The sequence below is a fragment of the Saimiri boliviensis genome, chromosome X (assembly GCF_048565385.1).
Source record: "Saimiri boliviensis isolate mSaiBol1 chromosome X, mSaiBol1.pri, whole genome shotgun sequence".
In the NCBI taxonomy this organism is placed as follows: domain Eukaryota; kingdom Metazoa; phylum Chordata; class Mammalia; order Primates; family Cebidae; genus Saimiri; species Saimiri boliviensis.
Window position 1 is genome coordinate 60465800 of NC_133470.1, and position 21334 is coordinate 60487133.

Below are 21334 nucleotides of genomic sequence, written 5' to 3' on the forward strand. Positions count from 1 at the left end.
TATGCCTATAATCCCAACACTTTGGGAGGCCAAGGCAGGAAGATCGCTTGAGCCCAGGTGTTTGAGACCAGCCTGGGCAATATAGTGAGACTCTGTCTCTACAAAATAAAAAATAAAAATAAGCCAGGCATGGTGGCATGCGCCTGTGGTCCCAGCTACTTGAGACACTAAGGTAGGAGGGAGGAATCCTTGAGCCCGGGAGGGTGAGGCTGCAGTGAGCCGTGACTGCACCACTGCACTCCATCCTGGACAACATAGGGAGACCCTGTCTCAAAGGAAAACAGGAGTGAAGTACTAATACTAAGAAAAAAACAGGAATGAAGTACTAATACAAAGAAAAAAGGAATGAAGTACTAATTTTTAATTTTAATAGAGCTAGGGTTTCACCATGTTGGCCAGGCTGGTCTCAAACTCCTGGCCCCAAGTAATCCGCCTGCCTCAGCCTCCCAAAGTACTGGGATTCAAGCGTGAGCCACCACTCCCGGCCATAGTAATTTATTTTCAAGTCATTTCTTTGAGTAGACCAGCAGCTATGTTTTATTTTTTTTTGTTAAATTTTTTGAAATGGGGGTCTCACTCTATCACCCAGGCTGGAGTGTAGTGGTGCAATCTTGGCTCATTGCAGTCTTGACTTCTTGGGCTCAAGCAGTCCTTCTGTCTCAGCCTACCGAGTAGCTGGGACTACAGGTGCATGCCATCATGGCTCAGTCTCAGAAAGTGTTGGGATTACAGGCATGAGCCACTGTGTCTGGCCGAAACCAGTAAGTCTCATAGGCAGGAAGTCTGTCTTATTTTTCCTTATATTCCCATAATTGAACACATTGTACACAATCATTAAACATCTGTTAAATGAACAAACAAGTGAATGCTGAATTAAGTATACTTATTAGTAACTGAGAATAGAACTGAGGTTTAGGCTCTGGGGAGCACTAACACAAAAGGATAGACAGGAATATAATCTAGCAAATGATATGTAAAAGAAGTAATTGGAATTACTAGCTACATGAAAATACTTTAGCTTCTTTATGATGAGCTTAAATTAGGGTATTTATAAGCAGAGAGTATAGGCGATAGATCAGATAGTTCAAGGATTTTCTGAAGCTTCTGATATGGATCAGTATTGAAGATTCTTTAAAAACACAGGCTTTAGATTAACCTGATGTTATGAGAACACCACAAACTAAATTCTACACAGTAAAATTTAAATCACAAATTGTATATGCTAAGTGCGGGAAAATTTCAAGTCTTCCATTGGTGTCTTCAGTCATTCTTAGGGAAATTATTGTTGCCCTTCCATAGTATCATTTTGAAGGTATTAAAGGCAGCAGTAGTACCACTGTGTGTATATACACACAAATTAAGGAAAGAGTTATAATTATTCATTCGTATTGTGTACCTGCTATGTTTTAGGCACGGAAAAATGGACCTAAGTCCGGTATATCTGTCTAACCCATCAATTAGCCTGCTGCCTGACACATACTAGGTTCTTTTTTTTTTTTTTTTTTTTTTTGAGACGGAGTTTCGCTCTTGTTACCCAGGCTGGAGTGCAATGGCGTGATCTCGGCTCACCGCAACCTCCACCTCCTGGGTTCAGGCAATTCTCCTGCCTCAGCCTCCTGAGTAGCTGGGATTACAGGCACGCGCCACCATGCCCAGCTAATTTTTTGTATTTTTAGTAGAGACGGGGTTTCACCATGTTGACCAGGATGGTCTCGATCTCTCGACCTCGTGATCCACCCGCCTCGGCCTCCCAAAGTGCTGGGATTACAAGCTTGAGCCACCGCGCCCGGCCAACATACTAGGTTCTTAAGTAAGTACATTAAAAGGATAAAGAAGTGTTGGCAGCTCTTGCCTCCCTGCCCCCCACCCTTTTTTTTTTTTTTGAGACCCAGTCTTGCTCTATTGCTCAGGCTGGAATGTGGAGTGCCGGGGCATGATCTTGGCTCACTGAAGCCACCTCCTCCCGGGTTCAAGTGATTCTCCTGAGTAGCTGGGATCACAGGTGCCCACCACCACTCCTGGCTAATTTTTTTGTATTTTTAGTAGAGACGGGGTTTCACCATGTTGGCCAGGCTGGTCTTGAACTCCTGACCTCAGGTGATCCACCCGCCTCTGCCTCCCAAAGTGCTAGGATTATAGGTATGAGCCACTGCATTTGGCCTTGCCTCCCATTTTTAATGGTCTTATCTCTTACTGTTCCTCTACAGGGCCAAAACACTCATTGACTCAGATCTCTCAATCCATGCTGGATCTCTGTGATGAAAAACTCAAAGAGGTAAGACATTTAGAATGAGAGAAAGGCAGTGGAATTTAAAGGTGGGGGATATCAGGGTTTGGGAAGTAGTAGGGAATTTAACAGAAGGAAAAGTATATGTGGGAATAGCAGATCTTTAGTATATGTGAAAGTTGGAAGGGACTTTAGAATTCATAGGCCAGTCTCTTTTGTAGATGAAAAAACTGGGCCCATAGAAGAAAATTATTTGTTCTGGACATCTTGACTATTAATTAAGTTAGAATTAAGATCCAACACCTACATAACTCATTAGAAAGGACAAAGGAAAGTGACTTTCCAGGATGTTAGCTGTAGCTAAGAGACTAGTCAGTGTTTTAGGAAGGAAGAAGTAGACATTTAACAAAAGAGGATAACTAGCCAGTAAACATGAAAAGATTCTCAACTTAATTGATTATTGAGGAGATGCAAATTTAAACCATGATATCACTACATACCCACTGGAAAGGCTAAAATTAAAAAGACTGACAATACCAAGTGTTGATGAGGATTTGGAGCAATAGGAATACAAACTTTCCTCCTAGAGTCTAAAATAAATTTATTGGGTTAAGTCGCCATTATACAAAAGTCACTAATCAGTAATAATGTTTAGTTTAGTTTTCAGCAATAGTTTTATAACAAAAACAACATGATCTTAAAGCCTAAATTGCTAAAGATTGTGCGTATGTGTGTGTGTGTGTGTGTGTGTGCGCGCGTGCGCGCACGTGTGCGCACGCTATGATATTGACACTCCGGTATGTATAAATTTTGGAGAACTAGAATAGAATGTAGAGTACCTAAAGAAGTTGTTGACACATCTTTTTTGACCCTTTTACTTGAATATCTTTTTGTTGTTGTTGTTTTTCTTGAGACAGGGTCTTGCTCTGTCACCCGGGCTGGAGTGCAGTGGTGCAATCTTGGCTCACTGTAACCTCTGCCTCCGGGGTTCAAGTGATTTTTGTGCCTCAGCCTCCCAAGTAGCTGGGACCACAGGCGTGTGCAACCACGCCCAGCTAATTTGTTTGTATTTTTTATTTCTTTTTTTTTATTTGAGATGGAGTTTCGCTCTTGTTACCCAGGCTGGAGTGCAATGGCACGATCTCGGCTCACCGCAACCTCCGCCTCCTGGGTTCAGGCATTTCTCCTGCCTCAGCCTCCTGCGTAGCTGGGATTACAGGCACGCGCCACCATGCCCAGCTAATTTTTTGTATTTTTAGTAGAGACGGGGTTTCACCATGTTGACCAGGACGGCCTCGATCTCTTGACCTCATGATCCAGCCGCCTCGGCCTCCCAAAGTGCTGGGATTACAGGCTTGAGCCACCGCGCCCGGCTATTTCTTACTTTTTAAATTTTTAGTAGAGGTGGGGTTTTGCCATGTTGGCCAGGCTGGTCTTGAGCTCCTGGCCTCATGTGATCTACCTGCCTTGGCCTCCCAAAGTGCTGGGATTACAGTTGTGAGCCACTGTGCCCAGCCTGGAGTATCATTTATCTTGACTTGTTGTCATTCAGTAGATAATTCAAAGTTAACACTTTTTGGGGCAAGGGTAATACATAGCTAGCTGAACCTTAAATTACTCTTAATTTTTCTATGGTGATCACACCTTAGGGAAATCTCTGTCTTGGCTTTGCTTTAATTTCAGAAAGAAGACAAATTAGCTCGTTTAGAGAAAGCTATCAACCCCTTGCTGGATGATGATGACCAGGTGGCATTTTCTTTCATTCTGGACAACATTGTCACCCAGAAAATGATGGCAGTTCCAGATGTAAGCTGTCTCTGTGCTAAATATTGTGAGGATCGTGCGGGGGAAGGAAAGATGTATAGGGTTTACATATGTATGTATTTTGGAGTCTGGGTGGTTTATGTCAGTTGTGACTGGTGTGTGATTTTACATATTGACCTTTTTGCTGTATTTGTACATAATCTTTTTTTAAAAAGAGTACATTATTGAAATCAAAGAGGCCAGGAATCTTTGGATGTAGGGAGGTTTCTGCTTCCTATTGTTGACATTAAGTATAAGAATGCTCCTGAAAAGCCCTGTAGAGAGAGGATACTTGCTAATACAAGGCTTTTGATTTGGAGGTGCTTCTAGGCAAATGATACTTTGATAATTAGCGACTGTTGGTTGTCTTTTATTTGGATTTTTTATTGTTATAGTGATCCTCCCCAGGAATTCTCAAATGAGTTTCCTGTTGTGACTGTGTTTTTCTGGGAAAAGAGGCCATAGCTTTTTTTCAGGAATATTTGTGACCCAACAAAGGTAGAGAAATTCTTAAGAGTGGTTTCCATTTAATTTCCCATGCTTTCTGTTTACTAGTCTTGGCCATTTCATCACCCAGTTAATAAGAAGTTTGTTCCAGATTATTACAAAGTGATTGTCAGTCCAATGGATTTAGAGACCATACGTAAGGTGAGTTAGTGATTTGATCTAAATGCCTTTTTACAATCAAGTGACTTTGTGTGTGTATCTGAGTGCCTGATTATTTTCATCACAGAATATCTCCAAACACAAGTATCAGAGTCGGGAGAGCTTTCTAGATGATGTAAACCTTATTCTGGCCAACAGTGTTAAGTATAATGGTGAGTATTTCTTTTTCTTTTTTTTTTTTTTCTTTCTATCCGTTCATCTTCTCTCCACCTAACATTAGGTAGCATTATTAAAAAAAATTTTTTTTGAGACAGGATTTTGCTCTGTTGCCAAGACTGGAGTGTGATCGTAGTTCACTGAACAGGCACCTGCCACTGCGCCAAGTTCTTTTTTTGTGTCTGTGGTAGAGACAGGGTTTTGCTATTTTGCCCACTCTGGGCTCAAGCAGTCCTTCCACCTAGGCTTCCCAAAATGCTGAGATTACAGGTGTGGGCCAGCGCTCCTGGCCAGCATTATTAAAATTTATGTGCATAAAGAAGCCTTGAGTAGTGACAGCAGGATCAGTTGAGTGACTTAGTCTTTTTAAGTTGGAGTTTCATTCTTGTCGCCCTGGCTGGAGTGTAATGGCACAATTTTGGCTCACTGCAAGCGCTGCCTCCTGGGTTCAAGCGATTCTCCTGCCCCAGCCTCCTGAGTAGCTGGGATTACAGGTGCCCGCCACCACCCCCAGCTAACTTATATTTTTAGTAGAGATGGGATTTCACTATATTGGCCAGGCTAGTTTCAAACTCCTGACCTCAGGTGATCCACCTGCCTTGGCCTCCCAAAGTACTGGGATTACAGGCATGAGCCACCACACCAGGCCAGTCTTTTTGTTTTGTTCTGTTTTAAAGAAAGCATATATTTTAGTGTGTATGTTGTATAAAGATTGCCATTAGCCTTTAATGATGAAAAAGTAATATATGCTTACTTTTGAAATCTTGGTAGGCACAGAAAAACGAGATGAGAATAAAAATCAAATGGATATTATTTTGGTCTCTGAGGCATCACTGCTTTTTCCTGGGATATGAAAACTCAACTATGCCCCAGGCCCTTAGATGGACTTTATGGAAATTGGTAGCTATAGACTATGGTGAGCTTCCTTGATACATGCAGTTTTCCTCAGTACATGAGTTGATTTAATAACATATGCCAGACTCTGTGCTAGCTGCTTAATCTACTGATACGAAAGACAGTCACTGTCCTCAAGTAATTCATAATCCAGTTGGTGGAAAGAGACAATTAATATGCGGCTTGGAACCAGGCACGGTGGCTCATGCTGATAATCTCAACACTTTGGTAGGCTGATGTGGAGGATTGCTTGAGGCTAGGAGTTTGTGACCAGCCCGAGCACACATAGCAAGACCTCGTCTATATAAAAAACTTAAAAAACTAGCTAGGGAGGTGGTGGTGAGTGCCTGAAGTCTTAGCTACTTGGGAGGCTAAAGCAGGAGGATTGCTTGAACTCAGGAGTTCAAGACTGCAGTGAGCTATGGTCATGCCCCTGCATTATATCCTGGGTGACAGCAAGACCCTGTCTCTATAAATAAATAAGTAAAATGCAGCTTAACAAGGGTTGTAATAGAAGTATATACAAAGTGCATCAGATGAGAGCAAGGAATATCTTAACCTGAGGGTTAGGAAAGGCTTCTTAAATGAGCTAATAGTTCAGTTTTTTTTTTTTTTTTTTTTTAAGTTCATTCTTTCTGCCTATGTTTCAGAGGATAATAATTCAGTTTCAAATGACTCAATTGTTAAGCAAACCTTGAGTAATCATATGTGCTGGCACTGATAGATGTTACAAATACAAAATTAGATATGGTATTTGCACCAGGTTAGTTTAGTTTAGTTGGGGAAACAGAAAAGGAAAATTATAGTACTTACATTTTATTGCTGTAAGCATGCACAGAGTGCCACAGGACAGTATATCCAAATTAGAGTGGGGCTGGCCGTGGTGGATCATGCCTGTACTCCTAGCACTTTGGGGGACTGAGGTGGGTAGATCACTTGAGCTTAAGAGTTCAAGACCAGCTTGGGCAACATAGCACAAGGCCCCATCTCAAAAAGGAAAAAAAAAAGTGGCATTAGAGGAAGCTTTCTGGAAGAGGGTTTTCTTTTTCATTTTTACAAACAGAGATGGGGGTCTCGCTATGTTGCCCAGGCTGGTCTGGAACTCCAGGGCTCAAGCCATCCTCTCATCTTGACCTCCCAAAGTGTTAGGATTACAGGCATGAGCCACCACACCCATCCAGAAGAGAGTTTTCTTAAGCTGAGTTCTGAAAGATCAATTGTGTTTACTTGGCAAAGAATGTGGAGGAGAAAATGTTCTAGGTGGAGAGAACAGCAATATGTAAAGGCACAGAGGCCTGAAATTGCACGATAGGTTTAAGAAACAAGGTGTTGGGGTTGCAGTTCCATTGTACATATTGGTGAATGACTGGAGGCAGGCAAGAGTCAAATCAGAGGGTTTGGTGTGCTATACTTTAGTTTGTACTTGGTCCTAAATGGGAGAACAATGAAGGAATGGAGCAGGGAAATGATTTCTTACAATTCCTTAAACAAATAGAAGACGGAGCTAAGGGCATTTGAGAGTATTGCCTAGCATACTGTGGTCTCAACTAAGAATCCATATGATTATAAGACTTTTATCCTGTAATTTTAGCAATTAGTAGTATGGCTGTTAAGTTTGTCTGAAGAGGAAGAGAATTGGAGAGAAAAAGTGAAGGGCTGGGCAATCAGAAAGATTGAAGAAGAAGTCATTCAGAGCAGAGAATACAATGCTTAATATCATGGAAGAATGAAAGAACAGGGCAAGTTCAGGGAACTATATGTAACCAGAACATGCATATATCTTTAAGGAGATGAGACTTCTATTTTTGTTCATTCTGGTTTGGGTTGAAAGAATCTACTTTGCTCTGCTTATTATACATTGGAAATTAGAGAGTGGAAATGCCCCTTGTTGGGTCAATTATCCATTATTGTATCATGAAAACACCTAAAGTTAATCATCCAGAATTCTGGCAGTGGAAGTGTTAGTAAGCTCACAGATGTCTAAAAAAGACTGTGTATAGCAAGTGATAAGCAAGAGTGTTAACAGGCACTTGACCCGCTGATGGCTGACTTAGGACATAGGGCAGACTTACAAGGAGCTTATGTAAAACAATAAGCCAAACAGAGAAGATACTAATAGGAAAGTAAGCAGAGGGCAGATGGACAAATCACAGAAGACAAAAATTAAATAACAAACATGAATAAGTATTCTGTTACACTAGCAATCAAATAAATGCAATTGGGCCCGGCGTGGTGGCTCACCCCTGTAATCCCAGCACTTTGGGAGGCTGAGGCAGGCAGATCACCTGAGGTCAGGAGTTTGAGACCAGCCTGGCCAACATGGTGAAATTCCACCTCTACTAAAAATACAAAAATTAGCTGAGTGTGGTGGTGGGCACCTGTAAACCCAGCTACTTGGGAGGCTGAGGCATGAGAATTGCTTGAACCAGGAGGTGGAGGTTGCAGCGAGCCGAGATAGTGCCACTGCATCCCAGCCTGGGCAATAGAGTGAGACTTGGTCTCAAAAAAAAAAAAAAAAGGAAAAGGAAATGCAATGGAAAGAGATTTTTTTTTTTTTTTTTTTTTTTTTTTTGAGACAGAGTCTTGATCTGTCATCCAGGCTGGAGTACAGTGTTGCCATCTTGGCTCACCTTGCAGGTTCAGGTGATTCTCCTGCCTCAGACTCCTGAGTAGCTGGGATTACAGGCATGCATCACTACGCCTGGCTAATTTTTTTGTATTTTTAGTAGAGGTGGGGTTTCACCATGTTGGCCAGGCTGTTCTCGAACTCCTGACCTCATGATATACCTGCATTACTCCCCCAAAGTGCTGGAATTACAGGTATGAGACACCGTGCCTGGCCAGCTAAAATTTTTAGTAGACATAATGGTAGTGAGGCAGGTGCACTCACATAGTGCTGTTGGCAGTATAAAATTGTGAGGCATTTCTGGAAAGCTGTTTGGCAACATTGAGAGACTAAAAAATTGTTGAGTGAATAGACTTTATTGTCAGGTAGACTTGGATTTGAATATTGACCCCACCACTTAATAGCAATGTGATTTTGAGCAAATCCCTTAGTCTCTGCTTTTCCATCCGTGAAGTAAGAATAATAGTATTCCCCTCAGAGGGTTGTCGTGAGGATTAAATAAAATAGTGCATGTAAGTACTTAGTGTGTCGTAAGATGATAATCTTAATCAGAGCTGTAGTCAAAGGTATTAATGATATTTATATTAGCAAGGATTTATGTAACCTGAATAGTTGACGTAAAGGGGATGATATTAAAGTGCTATCTTTATAATCAATTATTAAGTACAGATTTAAAGCTCTTTTTTGGAAAACTTAATAACCAAAACATTCTCACAATGTTAAGTGAGAAAAGCAGAGCACAGAGATGTTTATTTCATCTCAGTCATGCTTTAAAAAAAAAAAAAAAAAAAGCATATACGTACAAAAAAGGCTAGAAGGAAACACACCAGAGTGATAATAGTGTTTCTGTGACATAGGGTTAGGATTGTCTTTGTTTTCATCTTTTATGTTTTCCGTGTTTTTTTTTTCTGGTATAGGAAGCAGGGAATTCTTCCTAAGAGGAAATGACTTTTGAACTGAATTTTGAAGAATGTTGATTATAATAGCTACTTACTGTGCCAAAGAAATAGTCAAGTAGAAAACAGTAGGGGAGAAGTTCCTGGCAGATAGCACAAATGCAAAAGTAGATGAAGGTACCTTGGATAGGGAAGTGCAGGTAGTTAAATATGACTAGGATGCATAGTGGAACTACATTTGGTAGTGAGATACAAGATTTTAAAGGTAGAGGGGCTAAGTTATGAAAGGCCTAGTATGTCACACCAAACCGTTAGAAGGAGAAAGGGACATAACAGGTATTAGTAAGATCATTCTGAAACCTATCAGAAGAATGGATTGGAGGAGGGGAATAAGATAGAGACCAGTAAAGAAACTATTCAAAAATGGGTGAAGGATAGGAACAGACACTTTACAAAAGAAGACATACAGGAGGCCAAAAAACATATGAAAAAATGCTCATCATCACTGGTCATTAGAGAAATGCAAATCAAAACCACATTGAGATACCATCTCACACCAGTTAGAATGGCGATCATTAAAAAATCTGGAGACAACAGATGCTGGAGAGGATGTGGACAAATAGGAACACTTTTACACTGTTGGGAGTGTAAATTAATTCAACCATTGTGGTAGACAGTGTGGCGATTCCTCAATGACCTAAAAATAGAAATCTCATTTGACCCAGCAATCCCATTACTGGGTATATATCCAAAGGATTGTAAATCATTCTACTATAAGGACACATGCACACGACTGTTTGCAGCACTGTTTACAATAGCAAAGACCTGGAACCAACCCAAATGCCCATCGATGATAGACTGGATAGGGAAAATGTGGTACATATACACCATGGAATATTACACAGCCATCAAAAACAATGAGTTCGTGTCCTTTGTAGGGACATGGATGAACCTGGAAACCATCATTCTCAGCAAACTGACACAAGAGCAGAAAATCAAACACCGCATGTTCTCACTCATAGGTGGGTGTTGAACAGCGAGAACACATGGACACAGGGAGGGGAGCACTACACACTGGGGTCCGTTGGGGGGAAATGGGGGAGGAATGGGGGGTGGGGAGGTGGGAAGAGGTAGCATGGAGAGAAATGACAGATACAGGTGAGGGGAAGGAAGGCAGCAAACCACACTGCTATGTGTGTACCTATGCAACAATCTTGCATGTTCTTCACATGTACCCCAAAACCTAAAATGCAATTAAAAAAAAAAAAAAACACCATTATTTCAAACATAAAAAAAAAAAAGAAACTATTGACAGCATTCCCAGTTAAAAATACTGACAGTCTAAACTAAGGTCAGTATCAACAGGAGTAAAAAGGTGAAGACAGGGTATAGAGATGCTGAGGAGGTAGAATTGATGTTTCATAAATGATTAGAAGTTGGGGGTATGGGTAAAGGAGGAAGATTTAAGATAGTATCAAGCACTTATGCTCTTGGTGGAAACATAAATTAGTACAAACGTTTTAGAGGACTGTAGATGTTCATTTCCTTTGGCTAAGCAACTTCACTTCTAGGGACTACTCCGCACAAGTTTATAAAGGTACATGTATAAATGTTCTTTGCAGCATTGCTTATAATTGCAAAAACGGAGCATTCTAAATATCCAACAATAGGAAATTGTTTAAAAAATGGCACATCTATATGATGGAATATTGCTTAGCTATCAAAATGGTAGACTTAGGTAATAAATTCGTGTATTTCTATAAATGAGTGAAATGGGCTATGTTGTGGGGGCCAATGAACTGGTACCCCATTTAGGAGTCAGTCACTGTTTAGCTCAGTTGTTGCCATGGAATTGAATTTACTAAAGGGAGAAATTGAGGATAGTTTTTACTTGTTTGTACTTAGGTATTTGAATTTCTTAGTGAGCACATAATACTTTTGCAGCTATAAGAAATTTCCATTTTTAGAAGGATTAATAAATCAAATGACATCCAAAATTCTAACTTGGGCAGCAGGTTGTGCCACTGACTAATATGGGAAATAGAGGAGGAGCAGTTTGGAGAAAAGATAGCAGAGTTCAACTTGGTATGTTGTATTGGGATAGGACATCTAAGTGAAGTCTTATAGTAGGTAGTTAGCTGTATACAGGTCCAAAGCTGAGAAAACAATTTTTTTCTTTCTTTTTGAGACAAGAGTCCAGGCTGGAGTGCAGTGGCGTGATCTCGGCTCATGGCAGCCTTTGTCTCCCAGGTTCGAGTGATTCGCCTGCCTCAGCCTCCGAAGTAGCTGGGATTACAGGCATACATCACCACGCCCAGCTGATTTTTGCATTTTTAGTAGAGATGGGGTTTCACCATGTTGGCCAGGCTGGTCTCAAACTCCTGACCTCAAATGATCCACCTGCCTTGGCCTTCCAAAGTGGTGGGATTATAGGCATGAGCTGTCGTACCTGGCCTCAGAAAAGAATTTATGCTATAAATACAATTATTTTTCAGGTGAACAGCATGTAAAAATATGGGTAGATGAGCTCAAATAGGGAGAATATGGGAATTCTTTGAACCCTCTGATGTTGTATGTAAAATATTGTTGTATATTTTACTGGGTAGAAAGACGATTTTGTCAGATTATCAAAGTTGTGTGTGACCCCAAAAAAGTTAAGAATCACTGTTTACTTTAAGAGAGGATGTAGGATAAGAATAGACCTGGCAAACTGAATATTTAAGATAACAGATGAATATGAAGGAGTGGCCAGAATGAAAGAAGAAAAATCAGGAGAGGATAATATATAATGCAAACCAAGAGAATAGGATTTCAAAGAGGGAAAGTTACCAGCAGGTCAGGTGCTACAGAGAAGACCAAAGAGGATGGTTATTAGAAGAACTATTTTGGCGAAGTGGTAGAATAAAAAGGCAGACTGCAGGGGTTATGAATGAATGGGAAGCAAGAAAGTAGAGATTGAGAGTTGCCTCTGAAGGGGAGAAGGAAGTAGACGATATGTTGAGGGGATGAAGGCAGTTGGACAGAGGAGACCTTTGTATAGGTCAAAGAGAAGAAAATTAAGGATATGAAATGCCTATGGAGGTTGGAAAGTAGATGTTTAGAAAGTTTCTGCCTAAGCAGCATCTTATTTCTCTGTAAAAACAGGGTCTTTTGCTAAGATTAAAAGTGGGAGAAGGAATTTGAAGAAAAATATCAGTAAGTGAATTATTTTTGTGGGAAATTGAAAAAGGAGCTGATTAGGGACATTTCACAATGCTGTTGAGCAGCTTTTGAGGGTCCAACTGAAGATGGAGACTTTTTTGGCATTATCAGTTGGCACAGTCCTGTGATTTTTGTCAGTGCTTATCAAATAAAGTTAGGAAACTGAGAAGGCAGATGATAAAATTGATTCCGGATTGAGATTTTGTTTTGTGGATGTGCTGGAAAGATTGGGAATTGAGGGTATTACCAAAAAAAAAAAAAAGGTTGAAGTTAGGCATCTCAAACCTTGTCACTAAAGGACACTTTGTTGCAGAGGATTGTGACTGTATAGTTTCCAGTTTGGGGGACTATCTTTCGAAGCAGCTCCAAAAAAGCTTGAAACTTCCTTGGCAATTTGTGTTTTATCTTAAAAATTTATGCAGACTTTTCATTAGGCTTATCTGTACTTTAACATGCTTCAAATTTCTTACCAAATTACATTCCCTCTCCTTCAAGTAAAATTTGCTGATTCAGGAAGCTATGCAACAATGATCCCATAGCTAGCTTGGGTATATTGTTGTACATTACCTTAGTTTTTAAAACATGGGTCTGATTATGCATGAAACTAATGCCAGGAGAGGCTTAATATGATGAGAGATAGAAATTAATGGGCCTGACAGTTTTCTTGAGGTAAGAGAGAATGAAAAAACTGGAAAGATAAAAGGCTGTGATAAGAAAGTAGAATATTTGGAGTTGAAAGTTTCAGAGGTGAAGCAGTTTTTCAGTAGACAACATTCTGGGTATAGCCATGGATGCCTTTGGCTGGAACAAAGGTGCAGACTATTGGCACAAAGATTTTCAGGGATTTGGATAGCTCGTACATGTGAACAAGAAAGTAACTCACTCTGATGGGAGGGATTTGGAGCGGAGAGAATGATTGTGCCAGGTGCATAAGTCTTTGTGAATGAGAATCAGCTAATAATGGTGACTAAAGGTGAAGAACACAGATTTCAAACTCAGGTGTCCTGCAGGGGTCAAACAAGTAATGTAAATGACTAAGGTGGGCCAGGTGAGATTGTGGTAAACTGGAAGAGTACAAATGCCATCTAAAGCAGCATGTCCTTTTTACTTCATCTGATTGTTGTCCTAAAAAAATGAGTATTCAGTGTCGCTAGATATTTTTCAAGAAAAGCTGAAAATCTGGACTTTTTATGTGACATTTCTCAATTTTTTGCAAACTTGCAAATAATTTAAATATTTTTTAACTCCATTGCCAAATGAAAATGTCTATCTCCAGGCCAAATCTGGCTCCTAGTCTTCAAACTCTGGCATTTAAAAAAAAAAAAAAAAGGCAGCCCTTAGAGTAGGAGAGAATTTTTTTTTTTTCCCCCCGCAAAAAGTAGTAAATAATGTCTTGGTAGTAACAGTGGACAACCTAGAAGGCTGACTTTTCCCCATTCTTAACCAGTGGATGAGAGAATAGGACACTTCTGAATAGGTCTCTAAGGTTAGTAGTGCCGTGTGATATGAAATGGTGACATCTAGAAAGACATTGAGGAATTAAAGGCACATATAAAATATTTCTTACTATCAAGTAATAATACATGAAATAATATCTCTGTTTAAAACTTTGTTGTTTCAGCCAAATATCCCACCTCTGTTTTTAATTTATAGTAACAAAGTCTGAGCTGGGTGCAGTGACTCTCCTGTAATCCTAATGCTTTGGGGGAAAATTAAGGCTATGAAAATTAAGGCATTCGGCCAATATGGGCCTGAAAAAAAAAAAAAGAAGAAAATTAAGGGAGGAGGATCTCTTGAGGCCAGAAGTTCAAGACCAGCCCTGGCTAGAGATCCTGTCTCTACAAAAAAATTTAAAAATTAGCTGGGCATGGTGGTGTGCACCTGTAATCCTAGCTACTTGGGAGGCTGAGGCACGAGGATCGCTGAGCCCAGGAGTTCGAGGCTGCAGTGAGCCATGAGTGTGCCACTGCACACCAGCTTGGTTGTCAGAGAGAGACCCTGTCTCAATAAACAAAAAATAAAAATAGTAACAAAGTCCATGTGAACTTTATTCTCTACTTAAAAAATTTTATTTTGTAAAATTTTACAAAGTTAGTATTAAAGTTAGTCTAAATTAGTAGAATGGTATATCTGGTTAACATTCTATTCAGATCCTTCACACATAATATCATACTGCATACGAGCATGTTTCTATAACATTTTACACTGACTTCATTGGCTTACCCTTTATTAGTCACATATTTAGCCCATGAACTATATTGTATATAGCCAGAATACTTAGCACTAAGATTAGGGTCATTAGGCAAAAACCAGAATATAAGTAACACTCCATACAAAACGCCTCTGGACATAGGCAGTATGTATCAGAGGAATCAGTCTTGTCCTTAGTGATGACAATGGACTGCACCAATTATAGAGTTAGGCCCTTGTGCCTTCTGGCTACCACGTAAGTACTAGATCAATCTGCGAACCTCTGTTCATGTTTAAATGGCATTTGAAAAGAACATTAATAATCAGGGAAGCCCACAACTTTAAGTAGTTGGAGTTATTTAGCAGTCCCAAAAGGACCACAAGATTCTATGTCAGTTAAAGGAGAGAGTCATACAGATAAATCCCTTCTGAAAAATATAACCCAAACTTTTTGCTAGACTTAACAAAGTTGGCAGAGGCCTTAGTACTTAATATTTAGTTAAATTTGAAATGAGCTGCATAGTCTGTGACTGTACCACCCTAAATGTGCCTGATCTCATTTGAAATGAACTGCATAGTCTGAACCAGTAGGTGACACTGAGTTAGTCGTGATGAGATTCCCTTTACCAAAGATTTCATAGCGAGTTTCTCCTCTAGTGCTCTTAAAACCAAAATCAACTCCAGTAAGAAGCCATCTTTGGGATGGACATAGGTAGAACATGTGTCATGAAACCTGAGAGCCCGAAGTTTTAGAAGACTCAGTTGGACCCCACAATCTAGATATAAATTTACAAAAAAAAAACTGAGAAATCTTCCCCCTACTCCCAACTTTTGTGGGCTCTGATAGTTGTTCAGGTTATAGGACCTTTGCCTGGCATCCTGGAGTCTCATCCTACGTCTGTGCAACTTTGTAGTTATTCAGCCAGAGACTAAAGGGAACCCTTGCAGATCTTGATATTTTTCTGTGGAGCACCCTCTTCTCCAGTTATGCTTTGCAATTTCCAGCTGTCTTAACCTCCTCAGACTCCGGCGTGCCTCCACAGCTCAGAAAGACTGCTGTCTTTGGCTTGCCTTCAGCAGAAAGCCAGGGACAATTGTACCTTCTCACAGAGATCACACCATCTTATACTTCTTGTTGCTCAGTGTCTGAAAACAGTTGTTTCATTTTTTTTTTTTCTAGTTTTCTGGTTATAGTAGGAGGACTAATCAAATAGCATTTTACTCCATCATGCCCAGAAAGTCCTTTAATTTTTGATTTTATGGTATTTCTGACATACAGAAACTTCATATTTATTAGTCATTTCTATATGATTCTTGTCTTTGGTATTATAACTGTTTAAAAGATCTTCCCTACCCCCAAGATGGCAAACGATATTTTCTTCTAATACATATAGTATTTTAAGTATTTAAATGTTTATCTACTTTTTAGAATAGAACCTTAAGTATAAGATAAATACACAACTTACTTTCTTTCCCAAATACTAGCCAAAGCGTCCAAGTCCTATTTATCGAACAGTCTAACCTTTTCTACTAATTGAAATGCTGCCTCTTTTTTTTAAAAAAAAAAAAAAAAAAAAAAAAAAAGGTCTTGCTCTGTTGCCCAGGCTGGAGTCCAGTGGTGTGAGCATGGTTCACTCCAGCGTCTACCTCCCTAGGCTCAAGCTATCCTCCCACCTCAGCCTCCCAAGTAGCTGGGACTACAGGCACACATCACCAAGCCCGGCTAATTTTTGTATTTTTAGTAGAGATGGGGTTTCACCATGGCCCAGGCTGGTCTCCGACTCCTGGGCTCAAATGGTCCACCCACCTCAGCCTCCCAAAGTGCTAGGATTACAGGCATAAGCCATTGCACCTGGCCAAAATGCTACCTTTGTAATATACCAAATTCTTACATATTCTTGTACCTATTTGAGAGCTTTCTGTTCTGCTTCAATCTATTTGTCGAGTCTAGTGCTATTATCACTGGATAATATAATTGTTTCTATCACTGAGGCTTTACAATTTTAAATTCCTTGACAGTGCTTGCCTAATTTTCCTAAATAAACTCTAAGGTCATTTTTGTTAGATTCTAATTCTCAACATGATTGAGATTTAATTTATGGATTACTTTAATTTATGTTATTTAATCCATAAATTTTATTTAATTTTGTAATTTTACATAATTTTAAATAACATATTTACAACTTTATACAACTTAAATTTATAAAATTTTATTTAATTCATGGGTTAATTTGGAGAAACTGTGTATCTTTATGATTCTGCATTTTTCCACTTGGAAGCTTAGGTTTCTTTCTTTATTCACATTTTCTTTTACGTCTCTCAATAATGGCTTCTAGTTTTCTTCATGTAGTTTCAAGGCGTCTTTTTAAAATTTATTCCTATACATTTTATAGTTTTTTTTGCTTTTGAATTTCTCATTGTTGAGTTTATCCCTAGGTAACTTAAAAGTTTTACTGCCGTTGTGCATGTGCTCTTTTTTTTCCTACCTGGTTAAGTCTAAAAGTTTCTATCAGTTTGAAGAATATGAATAGATGATTCAGTATTGTTCATAAGTTAAATATAATGCTTAAGGTATTTCCATAATTCTAGTTTCTAAGTCTGTGCTATGAGGGTACTACTATAAGTTTGACCACTAATGAATAATAAGGATCTTTTTTTTCCATCAGTGATTGGGACCAATATATAAGTATTGCCTGTCAGGCTTAGTGGCTCACAACAGTAACCCAGCATTTTGAGAGGCCAAGGTGGGTGGATCACTTGAGGCCAGGAGTTTGAGACCAGCCTGGCCACCAACATGGTGAAACCCCATCTCTACTAAAAATACAAAAATTAGCTGTGACTGGTGGCACATGCCTGGAGCTGAGATCGTGCCACTACACTCCAACCTGGGCGACAGAGTGAGACTCTGTCCCCCCCCAAAAAAGAAGAAATATTTCCATATGAAGGTTAAGTCACTTCATGTCATTGAAGAGAAGAAAAACCTTCCCCCAATCCTGCTTCAGTCTCTTGCTGCTATCTTTTCTCTTTCTCTTTCCAGACAGACTTCTTTTATTATGGTAGAATATGTATAATATAAAAATGGTCCTTCTATGTTCTTTTTCTTTTTCTTTTTCTTGAGATGGAGTCTCATTCTTTTGCCCAGGCTGGAGTGCAGTGGCACACTCTTGGCTCGCTGCAACCTCCGCTTCCTGGGTTCAAGCAGTTCTCCTGCCTCAGTCCCCAGATTAACTGGGATTACAGGCATGTACCACCACGCCTGGCTAATTTTTGTATTTTTAGTACAGATGGGGATTTACTATGTTGGCCAGGCTGGCCTCAAACTCCTGACCTCAGGTGATCCACCCACCTTGACTTCCCAAAGTGCTGGGATTACAGGTGTGAGCCACTGCACCTGGCTGTCATTTTAACTCTTTTTTTTTTTTTTTTTTTTTTTTTTTTGAGGCGGAGTTTCGCTCTTGTTACCCAGGCTGGAGTGCAATGGCACGATCTCGGCTCACCGCAACCTCCGCCTCCTGGGTTCAGACAATTCTCCTGCGTCAGCCTCCTGAGTAGCTGGGATTACAGGCACGCGCCACCATGCCCAGCTAACTTTTTTTTGTATTTTTAGTAGAGACGAGGTTTCACCTTGCTGACCAGGATGGTCTTGATCTCTTGACCTCGTGATCCACCCGCCTCGGCCTCCCAAAGTGCTGGGATTACAGGCTTGAGCCACCGTGCCCGGCCCATTTTAACTCTTTTTAAGTGTACAAATCAGTGGCATTAAGTATATTCACGATGTAGTGCAACTATTACCACTATGTATTTCCAGAACTTATTTATAATTCCAAACAGAAACTCTGTACCTCTTACATGATAACTCCCTTCTTCCCAGCTGCTGGTAACCTCTATTCTAGTTTCTGTCTCTATGAAATTGCCTATTCCAGGTACGTCATATAAGTAAATCATACAATATATGCAATATTCTTTTATGTCTGGTTTGTTTTACTTAGCATATTTTAAAGGCTCATCCATGTTGTAGCATGTTTCAGACTTTCATTCTTTTTTATGACAGCCAGACTTCTTTTATGAATATGTAACATCTCTCACTATTTTCTTTGCTTGCCAATAATGCCTCACTTAGCTTTAAGCTGGTTTCCACCCTGCCCAATCTATCAAGTAAACAGGATCACATAATTGTAAGATAGAGTGGGCACTTTTCTGTCCTTATCTTGACTTCACCCTAGTATTTGACATCATTGACCATTCTTTCCTTGCAACTGTATTGTGATTGGCTTCCATGACAATATTCAGCTTTGGCCGGGTGTGGTGGCTCACACTTGTAATCCCAGCACTTTGGGAGGCCAAGGTGGGTGGATCACCTGAGGTCAGGAGTTCGAGACCAGCCTGGCCAACATGGTGAAACCCCATCTCTACTAAAATTAAAAAAAAAAATTAGCCAGGCGTGGTAGTGCATGCCTATAATCCCAGCTACTCAGGAGGCTGAGGCAGGAGAATCCCTTAAACCTGGGAGGTGGAGGTTGCAGTGAGCCAAGATGGTGACACTGTACTTCACCCTGGGTGACAGAAGGAGACTCCAAAAAGAAAAAAGTCAGCCCTTATTTTCCTCCCACCTCTTAAAATACTCCTTTTTAATCTCCTTTGCTGAATGTTCTGCCTACTCCTGTAACTTCAGTTATCACCTCTTTCCTGATGACTCTGTTGTAGACAAAGATCTGTATCCCCAGCCACTTACCAAATATTTCCACTTAGATGCTTCAGTGGAACTTAAAACATACCTCAAACTAATGTATTATTGTTTCCTCATATCCTTCTTTATTCCAACTTTCTGCTCTCTCTCCTTTACTTGAATCACTCATTTAAAATTTCCAATCTGGGTTTAATGGGGCATTAACATTGTCCAGTACCTATGTCTAGGAACCTCTTGTTCTTGATTCTTTACTTTGAATAAGTTCCAACATCCAGTATGTCACTAAAGTTTGCGTTATGTTTTGCCTAGTCACCTAGTGAATGTCCCAGCCTTTAGATCAGGCGTCCCCAAACTTTTTACACAGGGGGCCAGTTCACTGTCTCTCAGACCGTTGGAGGGCCGCCACATACTGTGCTCCTCTCACTGACCACCAATGAAAGAGGTGCCCCTTCCTGAAGTGCGGCAGGGGGCCGCAGTTTGGGGACGCCTGCTTTAGATAGATATCCTTCTAACCTGTCATGTACATTCCTGTCAGGTAGACCTTTAAAAAAAACAAGGCCAGGCGTGGTGACTCATGCCTGTAATCCCAGCACTTTGGGAGGCTGAGGCGGGTGGATCGTCTGAGGTCAGGAGTTCGAGGGCCAATATGGTGAAACCCCATCTCAATTAAAAATACAAAAATTAGCTGGGCATAGTGGCGCGTGCCTGTTGTCCCAGCTACTCAGGAGGCTGAGGCAGGAGAATCGCTTGAACCTGGGAGGTGGAGGTTGTGGCGAGTCGAGGTTATGCCACTGCACTCCAGCCTGGGCAACAGAGTAAGACTCCGTCTCAAAAAAAAAAAAAAAAAAAAAACAGCTGGGCATGGTGGCTCATGCCTGTAATCTCAGCACTTTGGGAGGCCGAGCAGGTGGATCACCTGAGGTCGGGAGTTCAAGACCAGCCTGGATAACATGGTGAAACGCTGTCTTAAGAAAAATAAAAAAATAAAAATAAAATTTAAAAACCCTCTTACAAAAAGGTCAAACAATTTAGAAATATATAAAATTAAAAGGTACAGCCTCTGCCTGCCCTCCCACTCCTGTCTCTCATATTTTCATTTCCCCAGAGATTGCAACTTGGTATATATTCTTATGTACTTTTTTCTATGCTTACACAGAACATGTTTACTAATTACATATGCTGCACTCAGCACACTGCCTGTAGGGTAGCCCTGGTCCGCTTACACAGAACGTGTTTACTAATTACATATGCTGCTCTCAGCACACTGCCTGTAGGGTAGCCCTGGTCCACAGGAGCAATTAAGAAAATTAAACGTATGTTTTTCACGTTTTTGTTTTATTCTGTAAATTTGCTCCTTTTTGTTCATGAATATATTCTGATCCTTTTTATTTTGAGATAATTATAGAATCAGGAAGTTGCAAGAAATAATACAGAGTCCTGTGGGTTTTTCACTTAGCTCCTTCAATGGCAATATCTTACATAGCTGTACTTCAATATCAAAACTAGGAAATTTATATTGGTACATTACTGTTAAGTAAATTACAAAACTTAGTTTTCACCTTTAAAAAAATCTTTTCATTTGTGCATATGTATGTGTAATTTTATTCCATACATGTATTCCTATAACCACCACCACAATCAAGATTTAGGACTATTACTGTAAAGGAACTCCCTGTTCTTTGTATCTGCACCCCCACCCACCACCACACCCACCACTGTTCTGTTCCACTTGTCTGTTCTCCATCTCTATAGTTTTGACATTTGAGCATGTTACATAAATGGAATAATGTAATATGTAACAATTTGAGGTTGACTTTTTTCACAAAGGATAATTCCCTTGAGATCCATCTAAATTGTTGTTGCAGTAGTTTATTTTTTAAATTGTTGAGTGTTCCGTTGTGTGGTTGTTCAAACATTTACTCATTGAAGGACGTTCATTTTCACTGTTTTGTCACTATGAGTAAAGCTGCTGTGAACATTCATGGACA

General features: G+C 40.1%; 1 protein-coding gene across 18 annotated transcripts in view; it reads left to right on the forward strand.

The window, feature by feature from the left end:
• Positions 1-21334, forward strand: part of TAF1 (TATA-box binding protein associated factor 1) — a 100923-nt gene that overhangs the window by 44814 nt on the left and 34775 nt on the right. For all 18 annotated transcript variants that reach the window (XR_012515620.1, XM_074391613.1, XM_074391618.1 and 15 more), the window contains 4 exons: positions 2208-2275; positions 3911-4033; positions 4586-4678; positions 4764-4848. Coding sequence is in view for 17 of the 18 variants with exons in the window: in XM_074391613.1 (XP_074247714.1) it covers positions 2208-2275; positions 3911-4033; positions 4586-4678; positions 4764-4848 (369 nt within the window). In the remaining variant the exon portion in view is untranslated. The remainder of the gene's footprint in view (positions 1-2207; positions 2276-3910; positions 4034-4585; positions 4679-4763; positions 4849-21334) is intronic.